This window comes from Marmota marmota, unplaced genomic scaffold, assembly GCF_001458135.2.
Source record: "Marmota marmota marmota unplaced genomic scaffold, marMar, whole genome shotgun sequence".
Lineage (NCBI taxonomy): Eukaryota > Metazoa > Chordata > Mammalia > Rodentia > Sciuridae > Marmota > Marmota marmota.
Genome location: NW_025999943.1, coordinates 11,511,648 through 11,539,321, shown reverse-complemented (window position 1 = coordinate 11,539,321; position 27,674 = coordinate 11,511,648). Strand labels below are relative to the sequence as shown.

The window sequence follows — 27,674 nt, the reverse complement described above, 5'->3', positions numbered from 1 at the left end:
AGAAATGTGAATTTTCCTAGGTTTAGGTTTAAAGTAACTAAGCTTAAACCATTTTGTTCATAACCATCAAAGATTAACCAGTGGTATAGGTGACCCAAGAAGCAGAAGAACAGAGTACTGGTAAGGTTGAATATAAAGGTTTGGCAGTCAAGACCAAGAATTCTTCCACAACAGAAACTTTTGCAAAAGGAATGGACTCTGCAGAGTCTTCTAAAGAATTTCCATATGTAGCCCTTAAGAAACCCAGTATTTTGATATCACCCACATATAATTTCTATTGGCATAACAGGGACACCTAACAGAGACCTGCTATGACTCCTGTTAGTATTATGATCTGTGGTCTTGCTCTCCCTACCTACCCTAACGCTGGAGGAACTAGAAGCAGAAGAAGAAAGGCCTATCCTTTTAGCAGTCTAATTGCAAGTGAAGGAGGAAAAGAAAGGAGAGTAAACATTTAAACTGTATTGAACTAAGTTTTTTTTCTTTTTGAAGTCGGAATTATTAAGGCATAGTAGTAAAGGTATGTAGTAAAATGTCACTGTTTAGGTATGCAGTTAAATGATTTTGACCAACATATAGAATCATATAAATGTTATCCCAGTCAAGATACAGAATGTCACTGGGTGCAGTGGTGCATGCCTGTAATCCCAGTGACTTGGGAGTCTGAAGTAGGAGGATTGTCAATTTGAGACTAGCCTTGGCAACATAATAAGGCCCTAAGCAACTTAGTGAGATCCTATCCCCAAAATATAGAAAGTGCTAGGGATGTAGTTGAAGCACCCTGGGTTTAATCCCCAGGACCAAAAAAGAAAGAATTAAAGACACAGAATGTCACATGTTCCCTTATGCCCCCTGTAGTCAGTCCCCTTCCTCTATAGTAACCTTTAGCAACCACCTAATTTCTGTCTCTATAATTCTGACTTTCCGCAACTTCATTAAACAGAATAATATAGTATACTGCCTTTTATGTCTGGCTTCTTTCATTTAGCATAACACTTTTGAGATTCTTCCATGCTATTGCATATGCATATATATATATATTGCATATACCAGTAGTTTGTTTCTTTTTATTGCTAACTAGTATTCCATTATACAGATGCACCAGGTTTATTCATTTACCAACTAATGAGCTTTTAGATTATTTCTATTTGGGGCAGTTCCACAAATGAAGCTACTATAAACATTTGGGCACAGGTCTTTGTGTCAACATATGTATTATTTTCTTTTGGACTGCTGGTTGTAAGATAAGTGTAGTTTTAACTTTGTAACACCAGCCAAATGATGGTTTATGATGTTTATGCTGAGAAAATATATATAAAAAATCAGAATAATTGTTACATGCTGTTAGTCATATAGTTTGAAACACATAAAAGCTATTGACTGAATTAGATTTTTATGGAAGTCCTATTATCAAGGGACTTGTTTTTAATTCTTTATATTATTTAAGTTATGAAGTTATTAAAGATTGGTAATAACTTCCTAATGAAAAATGGTAGGGGAATTGTTCTTAAATGCTTTCTGTGAGTACAAACACACTCCTGCACACTAGTGGGTCAAAGTAGAAATCAAAAGGAAATTAAAAAAATATCCTGAGACAAATGAAAATGGAAACACAACATACTAAAACTTATAAAACAAAGCAAAAACAGTTCTAAGAGGGAAGTTTCGGAAGATCTCAGAACAACTTAACTGTTCACCTCAGTGAACCTGAAAAAGAACAAACTAAGCCCAAAATCAGCAGAAATAATAACAATTAGAGCAGAAATAAATGAAAAGAGACTAGAAAAACAGTAGAAAAAAAGCAGTTGCTATTAATAGGATGTTTAATGTCTCTAAAAGTCCCATTTGTTAAAGGTTTCGGTCCCCAAGGTGGCACTATTGAGAGATGCTGTGGAAATTTAGAAGGTGGTGCCTTGTGGGAAGTTAAAAGGTCATTGGGGTGTGCCCTTGAAGAGGATTATGAGACTCCAACCCCTTCCTATCTCTTTTTTGCTTCTTGACTATGAAATGAGTGGTTTTACTCTATCATATACTCCTGCCAGCATGTACTGCTTTGCCACAGGCCCAAAGCACTGTGACCAGTCAGTTACGTACTGAAACCTTCAAGACAGTGAGCAAAATAAATCTTTACTCTTTATAAGTTAATTTGTTCTCAGACATTCCCATATAGTGATAGAAAGCTGACTAAAACAGCAGTGAAACTAAGAAGTGATTTTTTTGAAAAGACAAGCAAAATGAACAAATTTTTATCCAGACTAACCAGACTCACCAAAAAGAAAACTCAATAAAGGAAAGAACATTATAACTGTATCACAGAAATACAAAAGATCATAAAGCAACTTACATGTTATACTTACTATGCCAACAAATTGGATAATCTAGAAGTAGATAAATTCCTAAAACATATAACCTTCCAAGTTTGAAACATGAGGAAAGAGTCCAAAGAGTTCAATAATGAAGAGATCGGATTAGCTTTTTAAAAAAAGTCTCCCATCAAATGAAAGCCCAGAATATTTTGGCTTCATTACTGAATTCTACCAAATATTTAAAGAAGAATTAATGCCAGTCCTTCTCAAATTCTCCTAAAAAAAAAAATTAAAGGGAACACTTCCAAAATCGTGAAGCCAGCATTATCCTGACACCAGAGCTGGAAAAGAAGAGAACAAGAAAAGAAAATTACAGGCAGTATCCCTTATGAACGTAGATTATGAATAATCAAAAAGTTAGGCAAGAAAAAAAATGTGGCATCCAATGTGGAAAGGAAGAGATGCAGATGGTATGAGCTTATATTAGAAAACCTAAGAGACTTTACAAACTATTAGAATTAATAAGTGAATTGATCAAAATAGGAGGATACAAAGTCACAAAATTAGTTTAATTTTTACATCCTGACAGTAAGCAATCTAAAAGGAAAATTAAGAAAACATATTTATACAGTAGCACCTAAAGAATGAAGTACTTTAAGAATTAAGCAAGAAAGGGAAAGATTGATACAGTGAAAACTAGAAAACATTTTTGAAAGTTATTAAAGTAGACAAATGAATGGAAAGACATTCTGTATTTATAGATCAGAAGACTTGATATTGTTAAGATGTCATTCCCACCTAAGTAATCAGAAGATTAGTGTTGTTCCCCATCAGAATCCCAATGACATTTTTTACAGAAATAGAAAAACCCATTCTAAGATTCATATGAAATTTCCAGGGGTCCTGAGTAGCCACAACAATCCTGAAATAGGATAACATGGAGTATTTTACACATTGTGATTTCAAAACTTACTATAAACTACTATAATCAAAACAATGTCAGACCAACAGAATGATAGACATACAGACCAACAGAGTAGAATCTAGAATCCAGAAACAAACACTGTCATATAGGTAAGTTGATCTTTAACCAAAGTGTCAGGATCATTTAGTAAGGGAAGAACAATTTTTAACAAAAGGTGCTGGGGGAAACATGCACATCCATATGCAAAAGAATGAAGTTGAACCCTCACCTAACACCACATACAAAAACTAACTAAAAATGGATCTGTGGCCTCAATGTAAGACCTAAAACAATAAAAGATAATGTTGGACAAAGAGCTTCATACACTGGATTTGGCAGTGATTTTGTTGATATCAAGTGCCCAACCAGGCAGAGTGGCACACACCTGTAATCCCAGCAACCTGGGAGACTGAGGCAGGAAACTCACCATGTTCAAGACCAGCCTTAGCAATTTAGCAAGGCCCTAAGCAACTTTCAAAGCCCTATTTAAAAAAATAAAAAGTAGTAATGTGATTTGTAATGCATTCTGCTGTCATATATAACAAAAAAAAATTTAAAAATACAAAGAAGTACACAAATTAATAGGATCAGGGACACTCAGTGGGAAAGTGTCCCTGAGTTCAGTCCCTAGTACATAAATTTAAAAAAAAGAAAATCAAGTGCATAGGCAGTTTAAAAAACACAAACTAAACTTCGTGAAAATGTAAAACTTGTGTACATCTGAAGGTATTCTCTACAGAATATAAAGGCAACCCACAGAATAAGAGAAAACATTTTCAAAGCATATATTGTTAAAGTATTAATATCTAGAATATGTAGAAGACTACTGAATCTCAAATAACAGAACACTCAATACAAAAAGGGGCAAAGGAGTTAAATAGACCTTATCTAAAGAAGATATACAATAGGCCAATAAGCACATGAAAAAATACTCAACATCACTAACTATTAGAGAAATGCGTATTAAAACTATTGTAAAATACTACTTCATATCCATTAGGATGGCTACTAGGAAAAAAATGTTCAGGATGTAGAGAAATTGTATCTGTTGGTGATGTTGTAAAAAGGTATAGCCACTATGGAAAACAGTATGCAGTTCCTCAAAAAATTAAAAATAGAATTCCCATTTGATCCAGCATATCTACTTCTGGGTATATACTCAAAAGAATTGAAATCAGAGTCTCAAAGAGATATTTGTACATTCATTTTTATAATCGCACTATTTTCATTAGATAAAACATGGAAGTGACCCAGATGTCCTGGTAGATGAATAGATAAGCAAAATGTACTTTGTAATAAAATAGAATATTATTCAGCAATTAAAAAGAGCCAGGAGCTGGGGCTGTAGCTCAGTGGTAGAGCATTTGCCTGACATGTGTGAGGCATTGGGTTTGATCCTCAGCACCACATAAAAATAAATAAATAAATAAGATACTATATGTATTTACAACTAAATAAATTTAAAAAAAAAAAAACAGAACCAGGTGTAATCCCAACAACTCAGGAGGCTGAGGCAGGAGGATCACAAGTTTGAGGCCAGCCTCAGCAATGTAGCAAGACCATGTCTCAAAACAAAAATTAAAACAGATTGGGGATATAGCTCAGTGGTAAAGCTCCCAAGGTTCAATCCTATTACCACAAAAAAGAAAAAAAATTCTGATACATGGTACCATAATAGATGAACCTTTGTTATATTAAAATAAGCCATCACATAAAAGACAAATACTATATGTTGCTATTTATAAGGAATGGTTATAGTAGTTTAAGTCTAAGAAATAATGGTGGTTGCCAGTGACTGTGGAGGTAGGAAGAAATGGGAAGTGAGTTAGTGTTTAGTGAGTATAAATAGAGGAGTTTCAGCTTTGCAAGGTAAAAAGAGAGATGGTGATGATGGATGCAAAACAATACACCTACTTAATGACCTGAAATGTACATTTAAAATGGTTATGATATTAAATTTTAGATTTTATGCATTTAGAACAGTTTTAAAAATTGGAAAGATAATTAAATTTTTATTCTTTGGGAAATTTTTCAAAAAAAAAAAAAAACATTGCTTTGGCCCGTCCCAGGGCACTCATGGTCCAGAAGCTTAAATTCCATTTGAGTAAATCTACCTCTGGTGCTCCAGCAACCCCAACGAATCCCGGTGCCCTCACAAACCCAGATTTCTGTTATCTGACCCACTGTTTTTACTGTGTCTGTTGCCCATGCTCAAATTAAAACATGAGTTTCCCTTGATGAGTGACTTTCCTGATAGCCTGAGGACTGAGAAGAAAAGAAAAAGAATTTCCACAACCTACTACTCTTTCTTCCTTTCAATTGAACTTAGGGGTGCTCAGCCATGGAGCTACATCCCTGGTCCTTTTTATTTTTTAATTGAGAGTCTTGTAAATTGCTGAAGTTGGCCTTGAATTTGGCAATATTCCTGCCTTAGCCTCCCTACACTTAACCATATCATGCCCACCATCCTTTATAAAATAAAAGTAATGTTCCCTAAATAGTCTGACCCCTGCCTACTACAAATCCCACACCATTTTCTTTTGACTTACTATATCAAAACTACATGTTTTCTTTCAGTTCCTGGAATACCTAGCTAACTCCTACTTATTTTAAGTCTCAACTGATATATCAGATAATCAGCCCCAACTCTTACACTACATTAGATTTTGTTGGCCTGTGTTCTTATTCTTTTCCTTTGTAACTCTTGTTTGTATTATATAAAATTTATTATTTACTTAATTTTTTAGTAACACCATACAGTAGTCCCCCCCATCCATGGTTTTGCTATCCATGGTTTGTTAATCTGTGGTTAACTGCAGTCTGAAAGTATTAAACAGAAACTTTGAGAAATAATATGTTTTAAATAAATTTATTATATTGTTAAAATTCTATTTTGTTATTTAAATTCATAAATTATAATTCAGTATATATTTGGCTTGGTACCATCCATTGGGGGCTTGAAACATTTCCACCTAGGATAAGGCATGACTACTATAATCTTCTGAGGATAAGAACCCTATCTATTTTCTTCACTGCCATAGCCATACCTAGCACTATGCTTGCTGGCTCACAGTACATATCCAATAAATATTAGCTGAATGGAGGAAACAAATCTGTCAATCTGGAGTTCAGAAGACAAACCTGGTTATGTAATTTAAGTGGAGGAGTGCAGCATGTAAATAATCACTTATGGGAAAGAAAGAGAGTTCCAAAAGAGCTTGAAGCTGAAGTACAACAAGGAACCAAAAGAAAATAATATTTAAAGAAGGGAAAGAGTAGCTAGTGCTGAGAGTTCAAGAAAGAACTGAAAACTGTCCATTGGATTTAACAACAAACATTGTTAGTAACCTTGGTGAGTGTAAGCTTATGGTGAAAAATATTCAATGTTTATTCAGGTAAAAACAACATCTAGTCATCTACAGTTAGTCTAATCTTTTAAACATTACATAAAAATCACTGAATGAAGTGATTTTTCTTCTTAGTACTTTGATAATAGTAATTATTTTCCAACTTGTATTCTTCGTGGTAAATGGATTGATATATTTTAGTCAAAGATAAATATTCAAGTTGTCAAAGTATGAATTCTTCTGTTTCTTTGGAGTGCAGAATATCAGTGCCAAGCATTGAACTTATAAGCAAAGTTGTTATTTGTAACTGTGTGTTTAAAAATAGAAAATTAAATTTTTAGTTTTTGTTTTCTTCTTGTACTTACTTTAGTGTTGGTTCAGAACATTTTTTAAATGACTAAATTTAGTTATTATTAATATCAAAACTGGAAGTTGCTAAAACTTGTTCATCTCTAAGCCTAAGCAAATGCAAACATGAATGTTTTGCTATATTCTTTTTGCTGACATTTGTTATTTTTCAGATATACCCTCAAAGATAATTCTAAAAAGCATATAGAAGTATGGGATCCTTCTCCAGAAGAAATTATTTCAAATGAAGTAAACAACTTAAGTCCTATGTCTGTAAAATCTCTACCTAATGAGAATTTCCAGTCACTTTATAATAAGGAATTGCCTGTGCATATCTGTAATGTAATATCTCCTGAGAAGATTTATGTTCAGTGGTTGTTAACAGAAAACTTACTTAATAGGTATACTATTATATGGAAAACATTCTTCCTATACTGTTTCAAAGATAACAGAAGTTTTAAATGTAGAATTTTTAAAATAGCAAAAATTTTTTATCTACTTAATTTTAATTTTTTCCACATTTTTTATTGGTGCACTACAGTTGTATTAATGATGGAATTTGTTGTTACATGTTTGTACATGCATACAGTATAACAGTATAATTTGTTTGGTATCATTTTCCAATACTTGCCTGCCCACTCTCCACCCCTTGGTCCCTTTCCTCTATTGAGCTCCCTTTGATTTTAATGAGATCATCCCCACCACCTTCCTTTTTCTTTCTCCTCTCTAGCTTCCACATATAAGAGGAAATAATTGACCATTGATCTTCTGAGTTTGACTTATTTCACTTAACATAATGGTCTCTAGTTTCTGCAAATGACATGGTTTCATTAAAATAGCAAAATTATTTGAACTAAACTAAAAATTTTAATAGTATATTTGTTAATTATTTTTACTATATTAGGATTTATTTACCCCACAAATTATTGAGCACCTACTCATGGCAGTGTGCATATAGGTGTTGGGGATAACAGTGGTAAAGAATATAGGTCTTTGCTGTCATGGAGCTTAAATTATAACAGAGGGAGAGATGATGAACAAATAAAACTTAGTATTGCAAGTATGTTACAGGTGATAGAGAAAATAAAGCATTTGGGGAGCAAGGTAATTTTTAAAAGGAAAACCTCAAAGATGCATGAAATTCACTTTTGAAATGGGCCTTGAAAGAGGTAGGAGGGAATAACCCCCTAAGAATCTAAGGAAAGTTTATCTCGGGCAAAGGGAAGAGCTAGTTACGTGGCCTGAGGTGGAAATATGCTTGGTATATTTAGGGAAGAACAGTTTGGCTGAAGTGGAATGACCAAGGGGGACAGTAGAAAACTTGTTGTCAGAGAAAAAAAAATGTTTTTAACTTTTGAAAGTCAAACATTTTTAATTCTTATATAGTTTAGAAGAAAAGATGATAACTGCTTATGAAAACAAAGAATGGGAACCTATTAAATGGGAAAATGATATGCACTGTGCTGTTAAGGTCCCAGATAAAAATCAGTGGCGAAGAGGCCAGATCATCAGGATGGTCACAGACACACTAGTAGAGGTAAATGCAATTATAAATAAATTGTGAAAATGAATGCGTTTTTGGACTTTTACTGCAGTTATTTAATCCAGTTTTTGTTATGCTTTCAATATTTGCAAAAATGTTTTTGAAATGTTGTCTTTCCATATTAAAATTGCTGTTTTCATAGGTATTGCTGTATGACGTGGGTGTTGAACTAGTAGTGAATATTAACTGTTTAAGAGAACTTCAAGAAAATCTAAAGACAATGGGAAGATTATCTTTGGAATGCTCTCTTGTCGATATAAGGTAGTTTTTAGCTGAATAAATTTATTTTATCCCTTGAATGTTATCATTTTAAATATTTCTCCTCAGTTGGTAGGGTGCTTGTCTTGCATGCATAAGGCCCTGGGACCAATCCCCAGCACCACAAAAATAAATAAATAAATATTTCTCTTTTTTGAATTGGTTCTTATCAGTATTAAATTAGTTAACATGTCCTGAAATTTTTATAAAATCTAGCTAACTCAGGTGTCAACAGGAGGAAAGATAACTATTTGGAGCACATAAATTTAGTGACATTAAGGAAATATATTATAGGTGAGTATGAATGGTATCTAGGTAGAAATCAAACTGCAAATATAAAAAGCTTTGAGGAACAATAAAAGCAAATAGAAATAAATATACTTTGTAAATTTAGAATTACAGGGAAAGCTAAAAATATATTACCAAAAAGATTATAGAAGATTCTGGAAAAATGTCATAGTATAATTTTTTAATCTAGAATCCTACAATACAAGTAGTGCAGCTTGGATAGTAAAACTAAATACTGTGCATACTGATTATCTGCAAAAAAAAAAAAAAAAGTTGGTGACAAATGACTCTTATGACCTCCCAAATATCAGCAGGTGGGAAATTCTATGCACCAAGACCCTCAGTAATCAGTTTGTTTGGGAGGAGATAGAGGAAAGGCAGACTGGGATTCTGAAGGTTCTGAGAATAGAAATCTGCAAGAGTATTTAATGGGAGCATGCAAGCCAATCTGAGAAGGGAAGTAATACAGGGTGGAATTCATAACTAAAATCAAGAAGTCTATGATGTGTCATAGTTCCCTTTTTTAACCATATAACTTCTTCAGAGTAAACTGACATTTCTTTCCATACCATACACTGAGGAGAAGCTGCTGGGCATAGAGTTTAATTTGAGCAAGACAGCAGCAAAGGAAAGAAAAGATCCAGATTGAATCACGGAGCAAAGGGACAACATCTCACATTGAACTCCCATTAAGCTTCTGCACATTAGAGTAAAAGTTAAAAATATAGTGATCTCAGCTCTTAATCCCATTGAACTTTCAGTTTACTAAAGGATAATTCTTTAAAAGAGCCCAAGCATATCAGTCCACTTGCTGACTGTACTAGAATTAGAGAAGAAGGTATTGCCAGGTGAAACAGATTAGCATTTGCAGCCAAAGCTCCAGCCCTGAACTGGAGGAACAATGTAAGCCCAGTGTCCTTCCTAAGCATTTTTACTTAGAAGGGCTTCCACTCAGTGGCGTTTGCTATTTTTCATTTGAACCTATTTTATGTACACAGATAATTGATTTTTTTTTTACCTAAATATAGAATTTATAGTTCTTCTTGTCATGTTTCATCTAATTGGTTTTGAAATTCAAATACTGATATTATTCAACACCTAGGTAGTACTCTAATAATGTAAAAATTTATATTTGTAAATTTGAAAGCATACTTCTGTGTCATAGGTTATAGTCCATTATGTGTAGGCTAAATCCAACCATATATTTGGCTGATAGCATAGTTTTTAAATTTTGAAATATTTACATTTTTTAAACCATAGATGTCACATTAAAACTTGAATTTCTGACTTTTGGCAAAAATCACAGTAACTAATCACTGAAGAAATAGTGCTGCCAAAAACAATTGGCCTTCCCTCTGGAAGTTCAAAATAGTCTACAACCTGTATTAAATAAATCTTAGCTCCTATTCACTTTAGAATACTGGATATCATTTTACATATGAGTAGCAGCTCCATCATTAATGAAACCTACTAACATCAATTCCTGTGATTTTTTTGTGCTACTCAAAATTAACCAAATCACTTAAGACAGCTTATAATTTTGTACTGTATTGAATTTACTCCCTAATTTGAAGCCACTTGCTTACTATTTGGCTAAAAGATGCATATATACATATAAGCACATATATATGTATAGGTTTTACAGACATTGATATAAACAGGAATAATAAAAATTTGTTCACAAAACTAAAAAAAACTAAAGATCCTTTTAGCATTACTATAAAAACTTCAATGAACTCTGTGATATTTAAAATTTTATTTTTTATTTTGAAACAAGGTTTCACTATGTTGCTTAAGGTCTTACTAAGTTGCTGAGGCTGGCCTTGAACTTGCAGTCCTCCTGCCTCAGCCTCCCAAGTCACTGGGATCACAGGCATGTCCACTGTGCCCATCTGATTTTTTTTAATGAATAAATTATATTGGTTTCCCTTGCCTATGATCTTACCCACAAGGACCTCATGCAAAAACCTTGGATATTAGATAGATACATACATACATATATAGATATATTATAGATATATGTGAAGTATAGTTACTATACATCAGCATTGTCTACATTTATAATGTGCTTTACACATACTGGTTCATTTAGTTCTAACAATACTGACATGGGAACTATTATTATTCCTATATTATAATTGAAGCAACTGACACCAAGAAATTAAATTACTTGTCCAAAGTTAATCTATAAGTCTAAATTGGTTTAGTATGTTTTAAAACCTGATATTTAAAATTGAGATTAGAATAGGGTACCCTAGTGACCCTTTCTGTTCTGATTACTCATGGACCATCATGTTTAATGTTCTTGAAGAGTTTATTAGTAGTAGTTTCTATAGTCCACCTGTTTGCACAGAGTATTTCTTCAATCTTATGAGCACTTCTATTTTATGTATTTACTGGTAGTGGCTATACAATTATATATCTACAAGTTTTTTCAATATCCTGGATTGGAAAACTCAAGACTACATAGTATATAAATCCTATTACTAGTTTTCACTTCTCCCTTAAATTAGGTTCAATTAGAATATTGTTATTGAACAGAATTCTAGCAATTTCCTGATTGTACCTAATCTTATAGACAGTTCCTGACATACCTTTTAATAGTATCTTATGGACTTGGATAGAATAATGTTATCATTGAGAATTCTAATGATTGTTAACCCTAATCTTAATGTTCACAACATACCTTAAACTATAGATAAGGTGTTAGAGGTAAGGAAATTGAATCTTCAAGAGGTTAAATATTTTATTATCCAATTAAAACATCAATTCAATTGTTGAGCTAGAATTATAAACAGGATCTGAATTTAGAACTGAAACTCTGGCCCCACTATGTTTTGCTACTATTCCAAGAAATATTTTTTCTGTAGTTTTTTTTTAATTGTAATAAAATGGCATCACATAAAATTTGCCCTTTTGACCATTTTTAAGTGTACAGTTTTCTGATCTTAAAATTCACATTGCTGTATAACTTTTATCACCATCCATCTCCTGAAAATTTTTGTCTTCCCCAAATGAAATTCCACATCCCTAAATTTTTTAAGTATTACAGTAAATACCTTCAGATGTTCAAAAGCTAATATCTATGTGTATCAATAATAAATAATAGGGCTGGGTTGTGGCTCAGTGGTAGAATACTTGTGAGACACTGGGTTCAATCCCCAGCACCACATAAATATAAAGGTGTTGTGGACTGGGGTTGTGGCTCAGTGGTAGGGTGGTTGCCTAGCACATGTGAGGCACTGGGCTCGATCCTCAGCACATAAAAATTAATAAATAAATAAAGGTATTGTGTCCATCTACAACTAAAAAATACATTAAAAATAATAATAATAGAGGCTGGGGTTGTGGCTCAGAGGTAGAGCCTAGCATTCGTGAGGCACTGGGTTTGATCCACAGCACCACATAAATATAAAATAAAGATATTGTGTCCGCCTATAACTAAAAAATTAACATTAAAAAATAATAATAGGAAAATCTTAATAATACACTGATTTTTTAATATATATATCATAATAGAGTTGGCCCTGCATATCTGCAGGTTCCACAACTTCAGATTGAAATGTTATAAAAAAATAGTATCTATACAGAACATGTACAGATTTTTTTCTTTTCATTCCCTAAACAATACAGTCTAACAGCTGCATAGCATTTACATTATACATGCTATTTTAAGTCATCTTGAGATGTTTAAAGTAAATATGGGGGTATGTTAGATAATATACCATTTGACATAAGGGGCTTGTGCATACTATTCATCTTGCCACTGCCACTGGAGATAGAATTACTGTCAGATTTACTACAAAACACAGAATTGATTTTTAATTAGGGTTTCTAGAACCAGAGGTTAAAAGATGGCGTAAAGAAGTGGAGCTGTGGTCTCTAGGGTTTTGGTTTCTGCAGGAGTCCTGGAATCAACCCCCCATGAATAGCAAGGGGCAGTACTTGGGATTGATTGAACCCAGGGGTGCTTTTATCACTGAGCGACATCCCCAGCCCTTATTATTTTTTGAGACAGGATCTTGCTAAATTGCTGAGGCTGGCCACAAACGTGATCCTCCTGCCTAAGCCTACCAATTCACCAGGCTTACAGGCATGCACCACTGTTCCTGGCAGTGCAATTGTAAATATTAAAACATAACTAATTCTGGGAGTTACTAATAGTTTAAACTTCTTAGCTCATAACACTGGTTGGTCTTAATAAATTAAGTGTTGGCATACTTACCAACTCCAATTTGATAAAGCCCCATGTCCAGTTGACAGGTGAGTTCACTTTTATAAACCATTTACCATGATAAAACTGACCATGTTATTTACTCAATTCATCAACTAAGTTCAGTTCATTGAGATTCTGGATTTAGAAACTATGTTTAGGATCCTGCCTGATTTACATATAATCTCTTCCTTATTCTTGGGGGTAGACTTGATGGTTAGAAACTTCTAAAGTCACTCAGTTTTAATTCTGCAAACTAAAATGAATGATGATGTTATATACCCTGCTTTTCATTTATTTGCTAAAACTTTATTGAACATATTTTAGTATACATTATTTTGCCATTTAGTTTTTGTCCAAAATTATGATATTTCTAGTCATTCAAAATTGCATGACTATATCAATATGAGTAATTTTGTTGAATCAATAAGTCAACAATTAAAAACTGCGATTAAAAGTAAAATTTTATAAACTGTTGAGGCTCATATTTATGGGTAGTGATTCAAACTGAATTACAGAATACTTCCCAAAGTGGACAGCATAATCATCATTGCAAAGGAATGTTTTTGTTTTTGTTTTATTAAATATTTCCAGAGCACTTTCTGTGTGCCAGGCACTGTGCTAGATGTTAGGGAATATGATGATGGAAGAGTACACCATCCCTGATGTCTCATCTCGTTCACACACCTGAATATTTAATGATGAAGAATATTTAAAATGTTATCGACTTTTAGATATCTTCAGTTAAACTGTAGAACCAGGTATACATAAATAAGTTAGCATGTAGCATGGATTCTAAGTAGAGGGATGAACAAAAGGCTATGAAAATAGGGAAAAGAATTGTGAAGATAACATGAATCCATGTTCAAATTTATTTCTCACTACATATTCAGTTGGTTCAAACTATGTGCTTATGTATAATATTTCTTGTATATATCAATATTGTATAATATTTGTTATAAAACAAGTTGTCATTAATTTTTGTTTTAGACCAACTGGTGGGAGTGACAAGTGGACAGCAACAGCTTGTGACTGTCTTTCATTGTACCTCACTGGAGCGATAGCAACCATAACTTTACAGGTGGGTAGTAAGGTTAACAGTTACAAATGATATATATTGATTAATCATTTCATTAATGTTTTCATCAATTTTCTTGAGAAAATGCTTTTTTGGATTTTGTAGTGAACTTTGTTGGTCTTATTTCAAGGTACAATGCCTATTTGATAGTAGATATACACAAATGATTATATAAATAAATCAAGATATTTCTAATGTAATATTAAGTTGATAATTTGCATGATAAAATATAACATGTTTATGCTAGAGCATATTTCTGAAGTCTTCTAATATTCTTTTATTAAAGTGGAAAATTGGGCTTCTAGATAAGTCAAAATTCACTGTAAGTCATAAAATATATATTTTTGAGTATGGAATTGAGAATAAGCACTTATTTTTTCAGAATATTTAAAAATATTCTTTGTATTCCCTATTTTTTCTAATTTAAATGTTTTACTGCATTAATTATCAGAATTTTATCATTTTTCCATGTTAACTTTTTCTGTGTATAATTTTTTGTGGAGTACCAGGGATTGACCTCAACCACTGAGCATACCTATCCCCAGCCCTATTTTGTATTTTATTTAGAGACAGAGTCCTAGTTGCTTAGCACCTTGCTTTTGCTGAGGCTGGCTTTGAACCTGTGATCCTACTGCCTCAGCCTACCGAACTGCTGGGATTACAGAGCTCCTAATTCCCTCATTTTTATAACTTTTTCCATATGAAACAGAATTTATGGCTTGTAGATATTTTGCTTTCTGTAGGAAAAAAGGCACACCTTGGAAAGTATATTTTAATTCTATAATTGACAAAGAGTTTAGGGGAATAGAAAAACATATTAAGTGGTGGTGTCTTTCCCCCTCGTTTGGGTTGGAAAATTTTTTTTTCATTTTGTTTCCCTTTTTTTTCGTTTCTTTAGTTAAATTTTACCTTGGCAGTAAAATTTATATTCCTCATATATTTCATAAAACAAATATCTGTCCCCATTGATCTTTCCCATGCTATTTTTCCTCGATATATTTAGATATCAACATATCTTTACTCAGTTGGGAAACTTCTTTGGCTTGCTTAGAGAAATATAGAAGAAATGCCTGAGAAAAGTACACTATTTATCAAAATATTTTTCTTTTGTGTCTTTTATTTACTGTACTCTTAAATCACTACAGGAAAGCAACACAACATGGCCATTACCTGTGAAAATTTTCTGCAGAGATGAAAAAGGAGAGCGTGTCGATGTTTCTAAATATCTGATTAAAAAAGGTTTGGCTTTGAGAGAAAGAAGGTACAGACTTTTTCAAATTTTTGATATCAGTTTGTGATAGATACTTCTTATTTACCTGTGTAAGTTTTTATATAGGTGTGCTTTCAAATATGAATTGCAGGGCTGTGGATGTAACTCAGTAGTAGAGCACTAGCCTAGCATGTGCAAGGGCCTGGGTTCAATCCCTAGTTCAGAAAAATAGAAATCTAAATTGTATCTTATTTGCTCTTAAAGATAATTTAAAAATTAATCTCTGAGGAGACAACAATTTCTTCAGAATTATTTATTTCTCTATTCAGGTCAAACAGCTTGCATATGTTCTGGCTTTTGTACTTTCTCTTTTTCTTTGATATTTACATTCTAAACCAAAGGAAAAGGGAACAAAAATATAGTAGGTACCAGATCTGACTGAGCCCCTTGGCATGCTTTGGTTAGACAGAAATCTTTGAGCTTTGTGTTCGAAATGGTAGTTGGTATATACAATATATATTTATGTAAAATAGAAACAAATAACAAAAAAGTAATTGAACAACATTTACATTTAAAGATCCTTTTGGGTCTAAGTTTGAGGTTTAAGCAACTTTGGGTCGCAGGGAGAAGGATTGGGATATTACTACAACCCTAGCTTATTCCTTTATCTTCCTTCCAGTTGTGGAAGTAGGTTGAAATTGCAGATATGTTTCAAGCAGCCACTTTTGTGCCATACATGTCACAAAATGTATGTGGTTACCTGATGAAATAGAAAGAGAAAACAAGAAATCAAAAATAAAATGGGGCCTGCAGTAGCTGGCCAGGTGCAGTAGATTCAACCTAAGTTGCCTGAACCCTGGCGCACAGACTCCACATATTTTTTTGGAGGGGGAGCGGAAGGTGTACCAGGGATTGAACTCACAGGCGACTCAACCACTGAGCCACATCCTCATCCCTATTTTGTATTTTATTTGGAGACAGGGTCTCACTGAGTTGCTCAGTGCCTCACTTTTACTGAGGCTGGCTTTGAACTCACAATCCTCTTATCTCAACCTCCCGAGCCTCTGGGATTATAGGCACATGCCACTGCATCAGGCTCAGGCTCTATATCTTTAATGTGCTTCTCTTGGGGGTTCGTTCATATACTTTAGGTTTAAGTAACTCCTTGGCAAAAGAAATGAATTGAAATGAAAACTTCTAGACAAGTTAATACTACCAGCATTGTCCGTCACCAATTTTGAGGTGTTTTTTTTTTAATTGTTGTTGTTTGATTATTTTTTACTGCTGTAGCAGCAATGAAACTACTAGCTATCTTAAGACAGTGAGAGGGAGAAGTTAGTTGAGGGCATTAAGTAATAACTTTATGAATACTGTTAAAGGAAAAGCACAGGAAACTAGAAGGAACAAAATTTTGACTGCAATTCTACTAAAACGCAACCAATGTTAATACTGCCTCTGTGATTTTAGTTTTTTGTACGGTAGCATGCTTTTCCTTTAAATGGAAGAGATATCATGAAGTAAACAAAATTGAAAATAGCATATTGCTACCAATACCTAGTATCTGAGTCATTGTTTTAAGAGATCTGTATTTATATTATTTTATGTGTGTTCTACGTGTGTTCTACTATGGACTAAACTAGGATCAACTTGGAGGTATTATGGATTGATTGATTGATTGATTGGGTACTGGGGATTGAACTTAGGGGCACTCAACCACTGAGCCACATCCCCAACCCTATTTTGTATTTTATTTCGAGACAGGGTCTCACTGAGATGCTTATTTAGCACCTTGTTTCTTTGCTGAGGTTGGCTTTGAACTCCCAATCCACCATTTAGCTCCATTGTACAATACTGAGGATATACTTCTTAGGAGATTTTATGAAAGAATAGTGTATAAATATCAGATAGTACTTTAAAACATTAAAGTGAAATTATACTGCTTTTTTCCTCATTAGTCTCATTTATAACTTAAAATAACTTTCACTGTAACTTAAATAATGCTCATTTCCATGTAACAAATTAGACTAGTATACCCTAGACAAGAGCAAATATTTTCTTTAAATGTTAAATATATTTGAAAGATTATTTTTATATTGTTTTCCCCAGATTTTTATACTTGCTCCTGTTTAGATATGTTCTTTTTTGGATGTTACAGAATTAATAAATCAAATAACAGCCATTCATCTGAGAAGTCTCTGCAGATCCCCCTGGGACAAGAAGATTTAATAGTTACCACTAAGTGTATTAAAATTAACTTTGACTCTGAGAAAAAAGCTACTGATTCAATCAGTGAACACAAGGTATCTGAATTTAAGGAGCAGATTTCAGAGCCAAGAGCCATTGGGTGCTATAAACCACCAGTTATTCCTAATATGAAAGTATTTGAGGCAGTAGTCAGCTGCATTGGTGATGATGGAACTATATTCGTAGTACCTAAATTATCAGGTAAGCTCTTTTATGTTATAAAGGATTCATCAGTAACAGTGGTCCTAGCAGCTCAAGTTCTCCAGTGAGATAGTGACAACCAGAATACATGGTCAAGTATTTAACCTCTTTTTATAGGGCTGTTAGGAGGATTAAATTATTTCATAGAAAACATGGCAAAGTGCTTTTTATGCCTAGCACATAAAACTTATTCGAGTTTTTTAATTATTATTTTAAAATAGCAATGTCATGTGTTATAATTAGGGCTATTCTCAGTATAAGAAAGTAATTTAGAATTTCCATTAAGGAAGATTGCACAACACTTCCAAATACATTAAAATGCATGTATAATTCTTTTTAAATTAACATTTACTGTGTTGATACGAAAATAAAAAATACATCAAGCTCTAAAATCAGAATTTGAGAAGATACGATGTGCCAACGAAGGTGTTCAAGATGTAAAACCTTGAACTTCTCATCTAATAACTACACAGAGTTCAAGAAAAAGGAAGTAAAGAACAAAGCCCCTTCACTGAAAGTGGGAAATCTAACAGGAAGCTCTCATATGAAGATGGGATCCCAAAGGATTTCTCCCAAGCTTAATGTTAGGGACAGGGTGCTGATCATATTAACAGTGACTATAAGTAGATACCCCCATTTTTTTTGTACTGGGGATTGAACCCCAGGAGCATTTTACCACTGCCCTTTTTATATCCCTATCCCTTTTTATTTTTTATTTTAAGACAGGGTCTCACTAAGTTACTGAGGTGAGCCTCAGCTGGGCATGGTGGAGCATGTCTGTCACCCCAACAGCTTGAGAGGCTGAGGCAAGAGGATCACAAGTTCATAGCCAGCCTCAGCAACTTCGTGAAGCCCAAAACAACTCAGCAAGACCCTGTCTCCAAGTAAAATATAAAAACGGGCTGGGGATATGGCTCAGTGATTAAGCACCCCTCCCTGGTACCAAAAGAAAAAATTAAAACCTCACAAATATAGGCATTTATATACAAAGGAGTCCAGCCTGGTTATAAGAATAGGAATAATGAAATTTAATAACAATAAAGGAGTTAGGATGTGATTAAATATTAGAATCATGGTATATCAGGACTATCACTGAATTTTCCCTCCTTCCATGGTGCCAAAATTTTTGTGCATCTGTAAATGTTTTAGTCAACTTTGCATTTCTGTGACCAAAAGACCTGAGATGAACAGTGTAAACAAAGTTTATTTTGGCTCATAGTTTCAGAAGGTCAGTTCATAATCAGCCACCCTCCATAGTATGGGCCTTTAAGGTGTGAGGCAGAACATCATAAGGGTACAGAAGAAAGTAGCTCAGGACCTGGCAATCAGGAGCACCGAGAAAGCTTCATTCACCAGGGACAAAATATAAACCTCAAGGAATGCCCATAGTGACCTACTTCTCCATCCAACCCTATGTACCTACAATTACCACACAGTTAATCCATATCAGTGGATTGATCTGCTGATTAGGCTACCTCTCTCATAATCTAATTAGTTCACCTCTGAGCATTCTTGGATTTCTCACACATGAACCACGAGTAATTGGCAGAATTTAAGACTTAGAAACTTGAGTGATTTTTCTGAACATCCAAAGTACTGTCCCAGCGTGGAAGAAGAGCAAGGCCAGATAGCTTCTAAAGTTTTCTGGTAGATCAAAATCAGCATAAAATGATGTAGCCTACTACATCTCCTTTATTTTCCCATATTGGGACTTAACCAAGTGAGGATGGTTCCAAGTTTAAAAAGACCTGACATTTATATAAGTTTGGAGATTCTATGAAAAAAGAATACTAAAGTTTGTATTTATTTGAAATAAGAAAAGAAACCATAAGAAATAACTGAAATTGAGGTCCTTTCTGAAATCTTCTTAGTTTAAAAGCAAATGCTTCTTAATTACAACCTGGGCTCATCTGGAATATTCTGTAACTCTTAAGACTCCAGCACTTAACAGGCTTAGACACCATTAATTCAACTCGTGGGCCCACCTGCCAATAGGGTGTGGTAGCTATGAATTTATTGACATTTTCCTCTCATTTGTTGATCTTTATAAATACTATTTTTAACTGGAAAATAGAATAAATCTGTGCAACTGGCTGTTCTAAAAGAAATGAACAGTGTTTGAGACCTGTAGTAAAAATAATACTTAATCCAGAAGCTTTGCTTGACATGTTAGTCATTGCTAAAACTGGTTGACTGTTACTAGATGCTTTACATCTGGTCCTGCTGCAGTGCTGATAATGTAGGTAGGTGTTATCATAGTTAGTTTACAGAGAATAAACTGAAGTGTATGGAGAGGTAAAGGAACTACTCAAGATCACACAATTAAAAATGTAGAACTGGGATAGAACCTGATTCCAGCCTTTGCCTTCTATGGTACCACTTATAAGGATATATAGTCACTGTGGAAATAGTGGACCAATCTGTAGGAAAAATAAAATTAGACTTTTCACTATTATATTGTATCTAAGTAACTTGTATTATGTTTTATTAGCTGTGCTGTCAAAATGTCATCTCCAGTTGATAGTTCTTTTATATTAGCCTACCTGACATGGGTTTAGAGCTCTTTATGATGTTTGTACTCTCAAAATATTATTAAAAAATCAAAATAATTATTTATATGGGCTTAGTACATTTTAAAACATATAGAAGATACTGACCAAGTTAGATTTTATGAAAGTTTTATTATGAGCCTGATTTTCAATTCCTTATATTACCTAAGTTATGAAGTTATTAAAAGATTGGTGATGACTTTTTTTTGAACAGTGTAGGAAATTTTTCCTAAATGCTTTCTATTTTTAATAATTTCTTCAGAATTTGAGCTGGTAAAAATGATGAATGAAATTCAAAGTAATTTAAAATACCTTGGTCTTTTGGAACCTTATTTCTGGAAAAAGGGAGAACCCTGTGCAGTGAGAGGATCAGATACAATGTGGTATCGAGGCAAAGTAATGGAAGTTGTAGGTGGCACTATCAGGGTAAGTTTAATATTCTTTTGTAACTGTTCTGGCTAAATGCTGTAGCATTAAGTAGTCTTTTGATATGTGAAAATTTGATTAAAGCACGTTTTGTTGAATTCAGTCATTAGATACATTACACTTGTATTTGTTGAGTACAGTTATTAGATGCATTAGCTTTTATTTGTATTATTATGCTTTTATTTGTATTAAGGATTTCTTTTCAAATATATTTAATAACCTGAATAATGGAAGAACAGAGGCAGGTAGGGATTTGACTTCTTGTGCTTTGGACCACTTAGTTGTAATCTGTGGTCCTGTGTGCACACATGGAATTAAGTAAAACTTGCTTTCCAATATGTTTAGATCTCCTTGCAAATTTGTTTGTGGCCCAACTAGTCCTTTCAGGATAAGGATTAATTCACCTTTACATAATAGCGAGGTAGTACTCAAATTTCATTCAAAATCTTCAAAAACAGCTTCATGCATTGAATACTGAATGTATAAAAATATAGATTAAAATACCTTCAAAGGGGCTGGGATTGTGGCTCAGCGGTAGAGCACATGCCTAGCACATACGAGGCCCTGGGTTCGATCCTCAACACCACATAAAAATTAATAAAGGTATTGGGTCCAACTCCAACTAAAAATATCTTTTAAAAAAATACCTTCAAAGACATGCACACCTATAATCCCCAGCAATTTAGGAGGCTGAGATGGGAGGATCACAAGTTTGAGGCCAACTTTGGCAACTTAGCAAGACCTTGTCTCAAAATAAAATTTTAAAAGGGCTGGGAATGTGGCTTAGGGGTAGAGCACCCTTGGGTTCAATTCTCAGTACCACAAAAAAATAAAATGGAGGGAAGGAATATAAGTAAGGAAATAAAATTGATGAAGATATTTCACACTTGAAATGTGTACTTTTAATTCAAGTGAGGGGGAAAAAATAAGTCTTGTTTCTACTTGGTCAGATATTTATTTTGTTAGATATTTAATAATTATATAGCATTTTAAGGTTTTTTTTTTAGCTTTTTCACATCTGTAATTCATATTTTATAATTTTTTACAACTGTCCTGGACTAAATTATTACTCCTATTTTAATGAAAAAATTGAAGTTTAAGTTCATTGACTTGCCAAGGTTGCCCTGTCAGTGAGTAGTCATATTGGAGTCCTAATCTGGACTAATTTCTAAATTTCTGTCTTGTACTTTTTCTGCTGAACTACAAATTTGTAATGGTTTTGATGGAAATAAAATGGTTTCAAATTTTGGGTGAATACTTAAAACAACTGGATACCCACAGTTTCAATGTGTTTATAATCATGTGAGTCACTTTTTACATACATTTGAGTTATTCAGATAACCCCTACCTTTTCTTCTTTATTACAAAAGTGAATTGAAGTTCAGTTTTTATCAAGTTATCACACTTCATGAGCTTTACATATATGGAATCCAAATAAATAAGATGGTGAACTATTTAATTTCTCATAATGTCATAATACCTTAGTTTTATTTTAAATGTATTCAGTAGTATTTTGATAGTTTAATCATTAGTTTTTTTTCCCTTTTGGTCATTTTACATTTACATGAATTTTTCATTACTTAACCTGATACCTAACTGATACTTAACCTGATACCTTGCAAGTTTATCCTATGGTCAACATTAAATAAACATTTCATTAAGTCAGTCATGGAAAGATAATGCTATGTGTTCTCTCTCATGTGGAAGTTTTTTTAAAAGTTGATCTGAATGCAGAATAGTAGAATGTAAAATAGAGGCTGGAAGGGTGAGGAGAAATGTGATATGTTCATTTTGCTGAGTTGAGACAGAAGAACTACCTTATTGGCATTCCTTATTTTTAAATCAGAAACTGAATTAAAATTTTGAAAAAGAGTTGCTCTTAATTAAGGAAGGCCTAATAAGCCCAGTTTCTTAAAAAGAGTTTTGTTTTATAGGTTATGTGTAAGAAAACCTTTGTACAATGAGATTTGATATGCTACAGAATAAGGGAATATAATGTTCTTTTTTTCCTACAAATTTTTCAAATCCAAATTTAACTATCTAAACTTAGTCATTTTGTTGTGGTGGTGGTTGTTAATATTAGATTAATATTGTTAATATTAATATTAAAGCTGTCCCCTAGCTTTTAGTAACAAATTTTAACCATAAATTTTATTTGACCTGTTTCAGGTACAATATTTAGATCATGGATTCACTGAGAAAATTCCACAGTGTCATCTTTACCCTATTTTACTATATCCTGATACACCACAGTTTTGTATTCCTTGTCAGCTGTATCATACTATACCAGTGAGTATATAGTAATTTGTAATAAGTAATGCTTAATAATTTTAAATATTTTAAAATATTTTTTAGAAATTAGAATGTATTATTAAATCCCTTTCAGTTGTAACAAAATTAATAAAATACCTACAAATAAGTTTAATAGGACAGCTAAAAGGTCTTTATATATAAAATTATACTTAAGAATATAAAACATCTGAGTAAATGAAAACATAGTATGTTCATAGATGGAAAATTGTAAAATTATAAAAATGTAGTTATTTCTTTATTGAATAAAATTACAACAAATTAGCTGGAAGTCAGATTTTAAAATAATGTATTAATGATCTCTTGCTTCATAACAAAGTTAAAACTTAATGATCTAAAACCATAACTTATACATTAGTTTTTGTGGCTTCAGAATTAGGAGTGGTTTAGCTGGGTGGTTTGAACTTCGGGTCCCTCATGATACTGCAGTCAAGATGTCCACTATAACATAGCCGTCAAGAAGATCTGCAGGGGACAGAGGAGCCACGTATATGTAGATGGATCATTACTTGCCTCTTGGCAGGAAGTCCTACTGCCTTGCCACATGAATCTCTTAACAAATGAAAATATGACAAATTCTGCTCCCTAATGAATAATGTATTGTAGCCCTGTATTAGTATTGCATTGATATATGGGTCTTTTAAATTTTTTTAAAATTGTGATACTTTGTTTTTAATGTAAACTCATTTTAAAAATGTTATGCTTTAAAAGCATGAGTACTGTAGGGAGAATCTCAAACTATTATTTTTTAAAGATCATTTTATCTCAAACCAATGATATTTTCTGAAAATGGCTTATGTGTTTTATATTGCTATCTAGTATTACCTGTTGATAGCTACTTCTTTGTATATTTATTTGCTCTATGCTTTGTCTCACTTTGTAAAACTGTGAAAGAATCTGAGTGTATTAATCCCACATAGGTTGGGAATGTCTGGCAGCCAGATGCAATAGAGCTTCTTCAGGAGCTGCTTTCAAAGAGAGAGGTGGATGTTCACATTATGGTAATGTGTCTAAAGCATATATGGTTGGTTTAAATTATCTGCCATAAAATGTTATAATTAGCATCATTTGAGCAATATTTTTATGATAAGCCATCTTATTATGTGTTCAAATGTGCATATGAATCATCCTTTAACATCAGAGAAGTTACTACTTTGGTTCCTAGGCTTGTTTTAAATAAGCTTAATTTTGAGCAAGTACCTGAGACTTTCATAACCAATAAAGTCAGAAATTTGAAAGAGTATTTATTAACATCTCACTTGGATACAGGAAGCAATATCTCATTGTTGAAGATGTTCATAAATATATGCAGCAGTTTTCAGGATACTGCTGTGTTTACACTGCTGTGTTAGGTAATCTAAGAAAGCCTGTCATTGACAAGCCCTATCCCCAAAGACCTTCTCTAGTTAATGAAACAAGACATAAACCTAAAAATCTCACACCACAGAGCAGTGTGCTGAGAGCCAAAAGAAGGGTAAAAAGGGCAAGTACAATAGAAATTCAGAGGTGGTGAGAATGGAGGTATCCCTTAAAAAAAAAAAAGGTAGAGTTCTCCTGACCATGAAAGTGAGTGCACGAAGGCACAGTGAGTTGGTTTTCAGAAATATACAACTGACAGGATGGTGGAGGCTTTTGTGAGGAGGAGGAGTGGTGATTAGGATTCAGCAGACTGAGGTAATAGTTGCTGGGCCCCAGTAGAGGTTTCTGAGCCATGATAAGAAGGTTAACCTGTAGTTGTTTGAGGAAAGTATTTTTGTATTAAAGTGATGAAGACCTAAAAAGAACCACAGACCCAATTAAATAATAAAATGGCTTATGTCAGTACTAAGAGCCCCTCTCTTAGCTGCTCATAGACTACATGGCAGGTCACTGAAGTAAGGTACAGATTGGAATTTTTCAGTTGGTCAAGGTGACTTTCTTTGCTGCTTAGCTTAACATAGTCAGAAGAACCATTGTAGTATAGCAAAGACTTCTGTGTATGAACATGCCTATATGTGCTCCTTGTCCATATATACTAAAGGAGATACAGTCCTACACTTGTAATTACTTAAAGTATAGAGCATTCCAGAAATGCCTGTCTTTGTGGGGCTTCCATTTTAGTGGTGGGAACCAGAAAACAAGAAAAAACAAACTATAAAATCTATTGGGTTATGATAAGCGCTTGAAAGAAAAAGCAGAAAATGCTGATAGAAAGAAGTGCTGCTGCTGAGGAGGAGGTTCCTCATTAAAAACAGTGGTCAGGTGACATTTGAGTCTAGATCTTAAAATGGTGAGAAGACAAACCATCCCGGTTCTTGGAGAAGGTGCCAAGGGCTCTGAGGTTGGAGCAGTAGCCTGTGAAAGGAATAGCAGAGCTGCTGCATTGAAGGCCTGTGTTGCCTATATATACACTGTAGGCTCTGATGTGAAATATATCTAGTATTTCCCTCAGGATATGATGATGATAGGAGACAGAGTCTTAGGAAAAGATCGAAGCAGGGAGATCAGCTGGAAAACAATTATTGTAACTTAGTGAGAAGATGAATTGAATTTAGACAAGGGTGGGACCAGTGGAAATTTAAGCTTACCTACTAAGGTTACAATCAATACCTAATAATTGTGAATGGACTTTATGCAAAGTTACTTTTTTTTTCTTTTTTGCTTATTTGTTTGGTGGGGGAAGTGGTGGGGGCGGGGTTGGTGATGCTGGGGATTAAACCTCAGACCTCACGCCTAAGGCAAAAGCTGTGCCACTGAGCTATATCCCCAGCCTTTAGTCAGAGTTTTAAAAAGTCATTGTAATGAATCCTGCTTTTAGACTGTTTTAATTCCTTCTCAGGTGTGTGTATTTTTGTTTTATTGTTTTATTTGTATATTTTTTTTGTATATTGGTAAATATATTTTGTATATTTTGTATTTTGTTTGTTTTACTGGGGATTGAAGCCAGGAGCAATGTGCCACTGAGCTACATTCCCCGCATTTTTCTATTATTTATTTTGAGACAGGGTCTCACTAAGTTGCCGAGGCTTACCTTGGTGATCCTCCTGCTTCAGCCTCCAGAATTGCTGGGATTATAGGCATGCTTCACCATGCCCAGCTAGACTTAATTTCTTCTGATTCCTGCCATTTTTATATTTTTTAACTGAACTTTATTTCTTCACCTCTACACCTTTTCTCCCCTCTACTAAGTATAAATTATTATTGTTGTCTGAAGTTGACATAAATAGTAAATTATATATGGCTTCTAATAAATAACTAGAAAACATTATACTATTATGGCATGTAAATATATTTTACAGAAATCAAAGTCAAATACCAGGAAGAAAATTCTATGAAATGAGCATTAGTCAAGCTATCTGCTCATACTGTTATTGTTGGAAGCCTGATTTCATATTTGTTGACTATAACACATCAAATAAATCTTATTTTTTAAAATAATAATCTTCCTTTTTTGAACTTAACATAGGAATTGCCTGAAAATCCATGGGGGAAATTGTCTGTTCATCTCTATTTTGATGGAATGTCACTTTCCTATTTTATGACACACCATAAATACTGCACTTTTGAACACTGTGAAGAGAGATTTAAAGAAGTAAGTGACTTATTCTATAAGAATCTACACAATAGAAAATATCTGATTAAATTGTTACATTGTATACCTCAGGTCTTAAATATGATTCTATATATCTGACCTAAGAATGAGAATTTGTAAATTCTTTGTTGAGAAAGCAATATACTGCATCATGCTTGTCCTGAAAAACTCTTTATTTACATTAAGATTTAATTAATGTTTCTGTACCTTCAAAATTAATGAGATGCCATGTTATCCAGTATTGTTTGAACAAGGGAAGCACGTTATAAAAACTCTGTAGAATTCAGTGATAGAAAAAAATGCTCCTCAGACAAAATGTTTTTTTTCCTTTGATTTGACAGGAAGGAATAATACAAAACTCTAAAATCTGAAGTGCTCCAAAATTCTAAACCTTTGAGTGCCAGCATCATACTCAAAAAGTTTTCAGATTTTGGAGCATTTTGAGTTTTTGGATTAAAGTCTGTGTAAGTAATCCAAAAATCTCCAAGATCTGAATTGTTTTGGTCCCAAGTATGAGGGATATTCAAACTTTATGAAGTTTTTGCTGTATATCTTCTTATGGAAAACTTAGAGCCATATTTTCAGCATAACATATTAAAGAAATAGCCTATTCTGTAGCCTACTGCTTCCATTTTTAATATTTTAGATATATTTTCACATTTCAAGCTGCTTAAAATCCTTGAGAGGAGTAGTATATACATAATAATATTTTATATCCAAGATGTTTTTATTTCTAGAGAAACAGTTTGCTTGTTAGGTGTTTAAACATTCATTTTAGTGATAGTATACAACCAAGCAAAAAAAAAAAAAAAAAAAAA

General features: G+C 33.4%; 1 protein-coding gene across 2 annotated transcripts in view; it reads left to right on the top strand.

The window, feature by feature from the left end:
* Rnf17 (ring finger protein 17) overlaps positions 1–27,674 on the top strand; it is a 105,299-nt gene that overhangs the window by 62,691 nt on the left and 14,934 nt on the right. Inside the window, exons 20-29 of one of the 2 annotated variants that reach the window (XM_015499363.2) lie at positions 7,139–7,366; positions 8,352–8,502; positions 8,651–8,769; positions 14,258–14,348; positions 15,491–15,606; positions 17,711–18,000; positions 20,812–20,975; positions 23,145–23,264; positions 24,206–24,286; positions 26,731–26,856. In XM_015499363.2, coding sequence (XP_015354849.1) covers positions 7,139–7,366; positions 8,352–8,502; positions 8,651–8,769; positions 14,258–14,348; positions 15,491–15,606; positions 17,711–18,000; positions 20,812–20,975; positions 23,145–23,264; positions 24,206–24,286; positions 26,731–26,856 — 1,486 coding nt within the window. Of the gene's footprint in view, positions 1–7,138; positions 7,367–8,351; positions 8,503–8,650; positions 8,770–14,257; positions 14,361–15,490; positions 15,607–17,710; positions 18,001–20,811; positions 20,976–23,144; positions 23,265–24,205; positions 24,287–26,730; positions 26,857–27,674 lie in introns of both variants that reach the window. The other variant, XM_015499362.2, reaches the window with a different exon arrangement.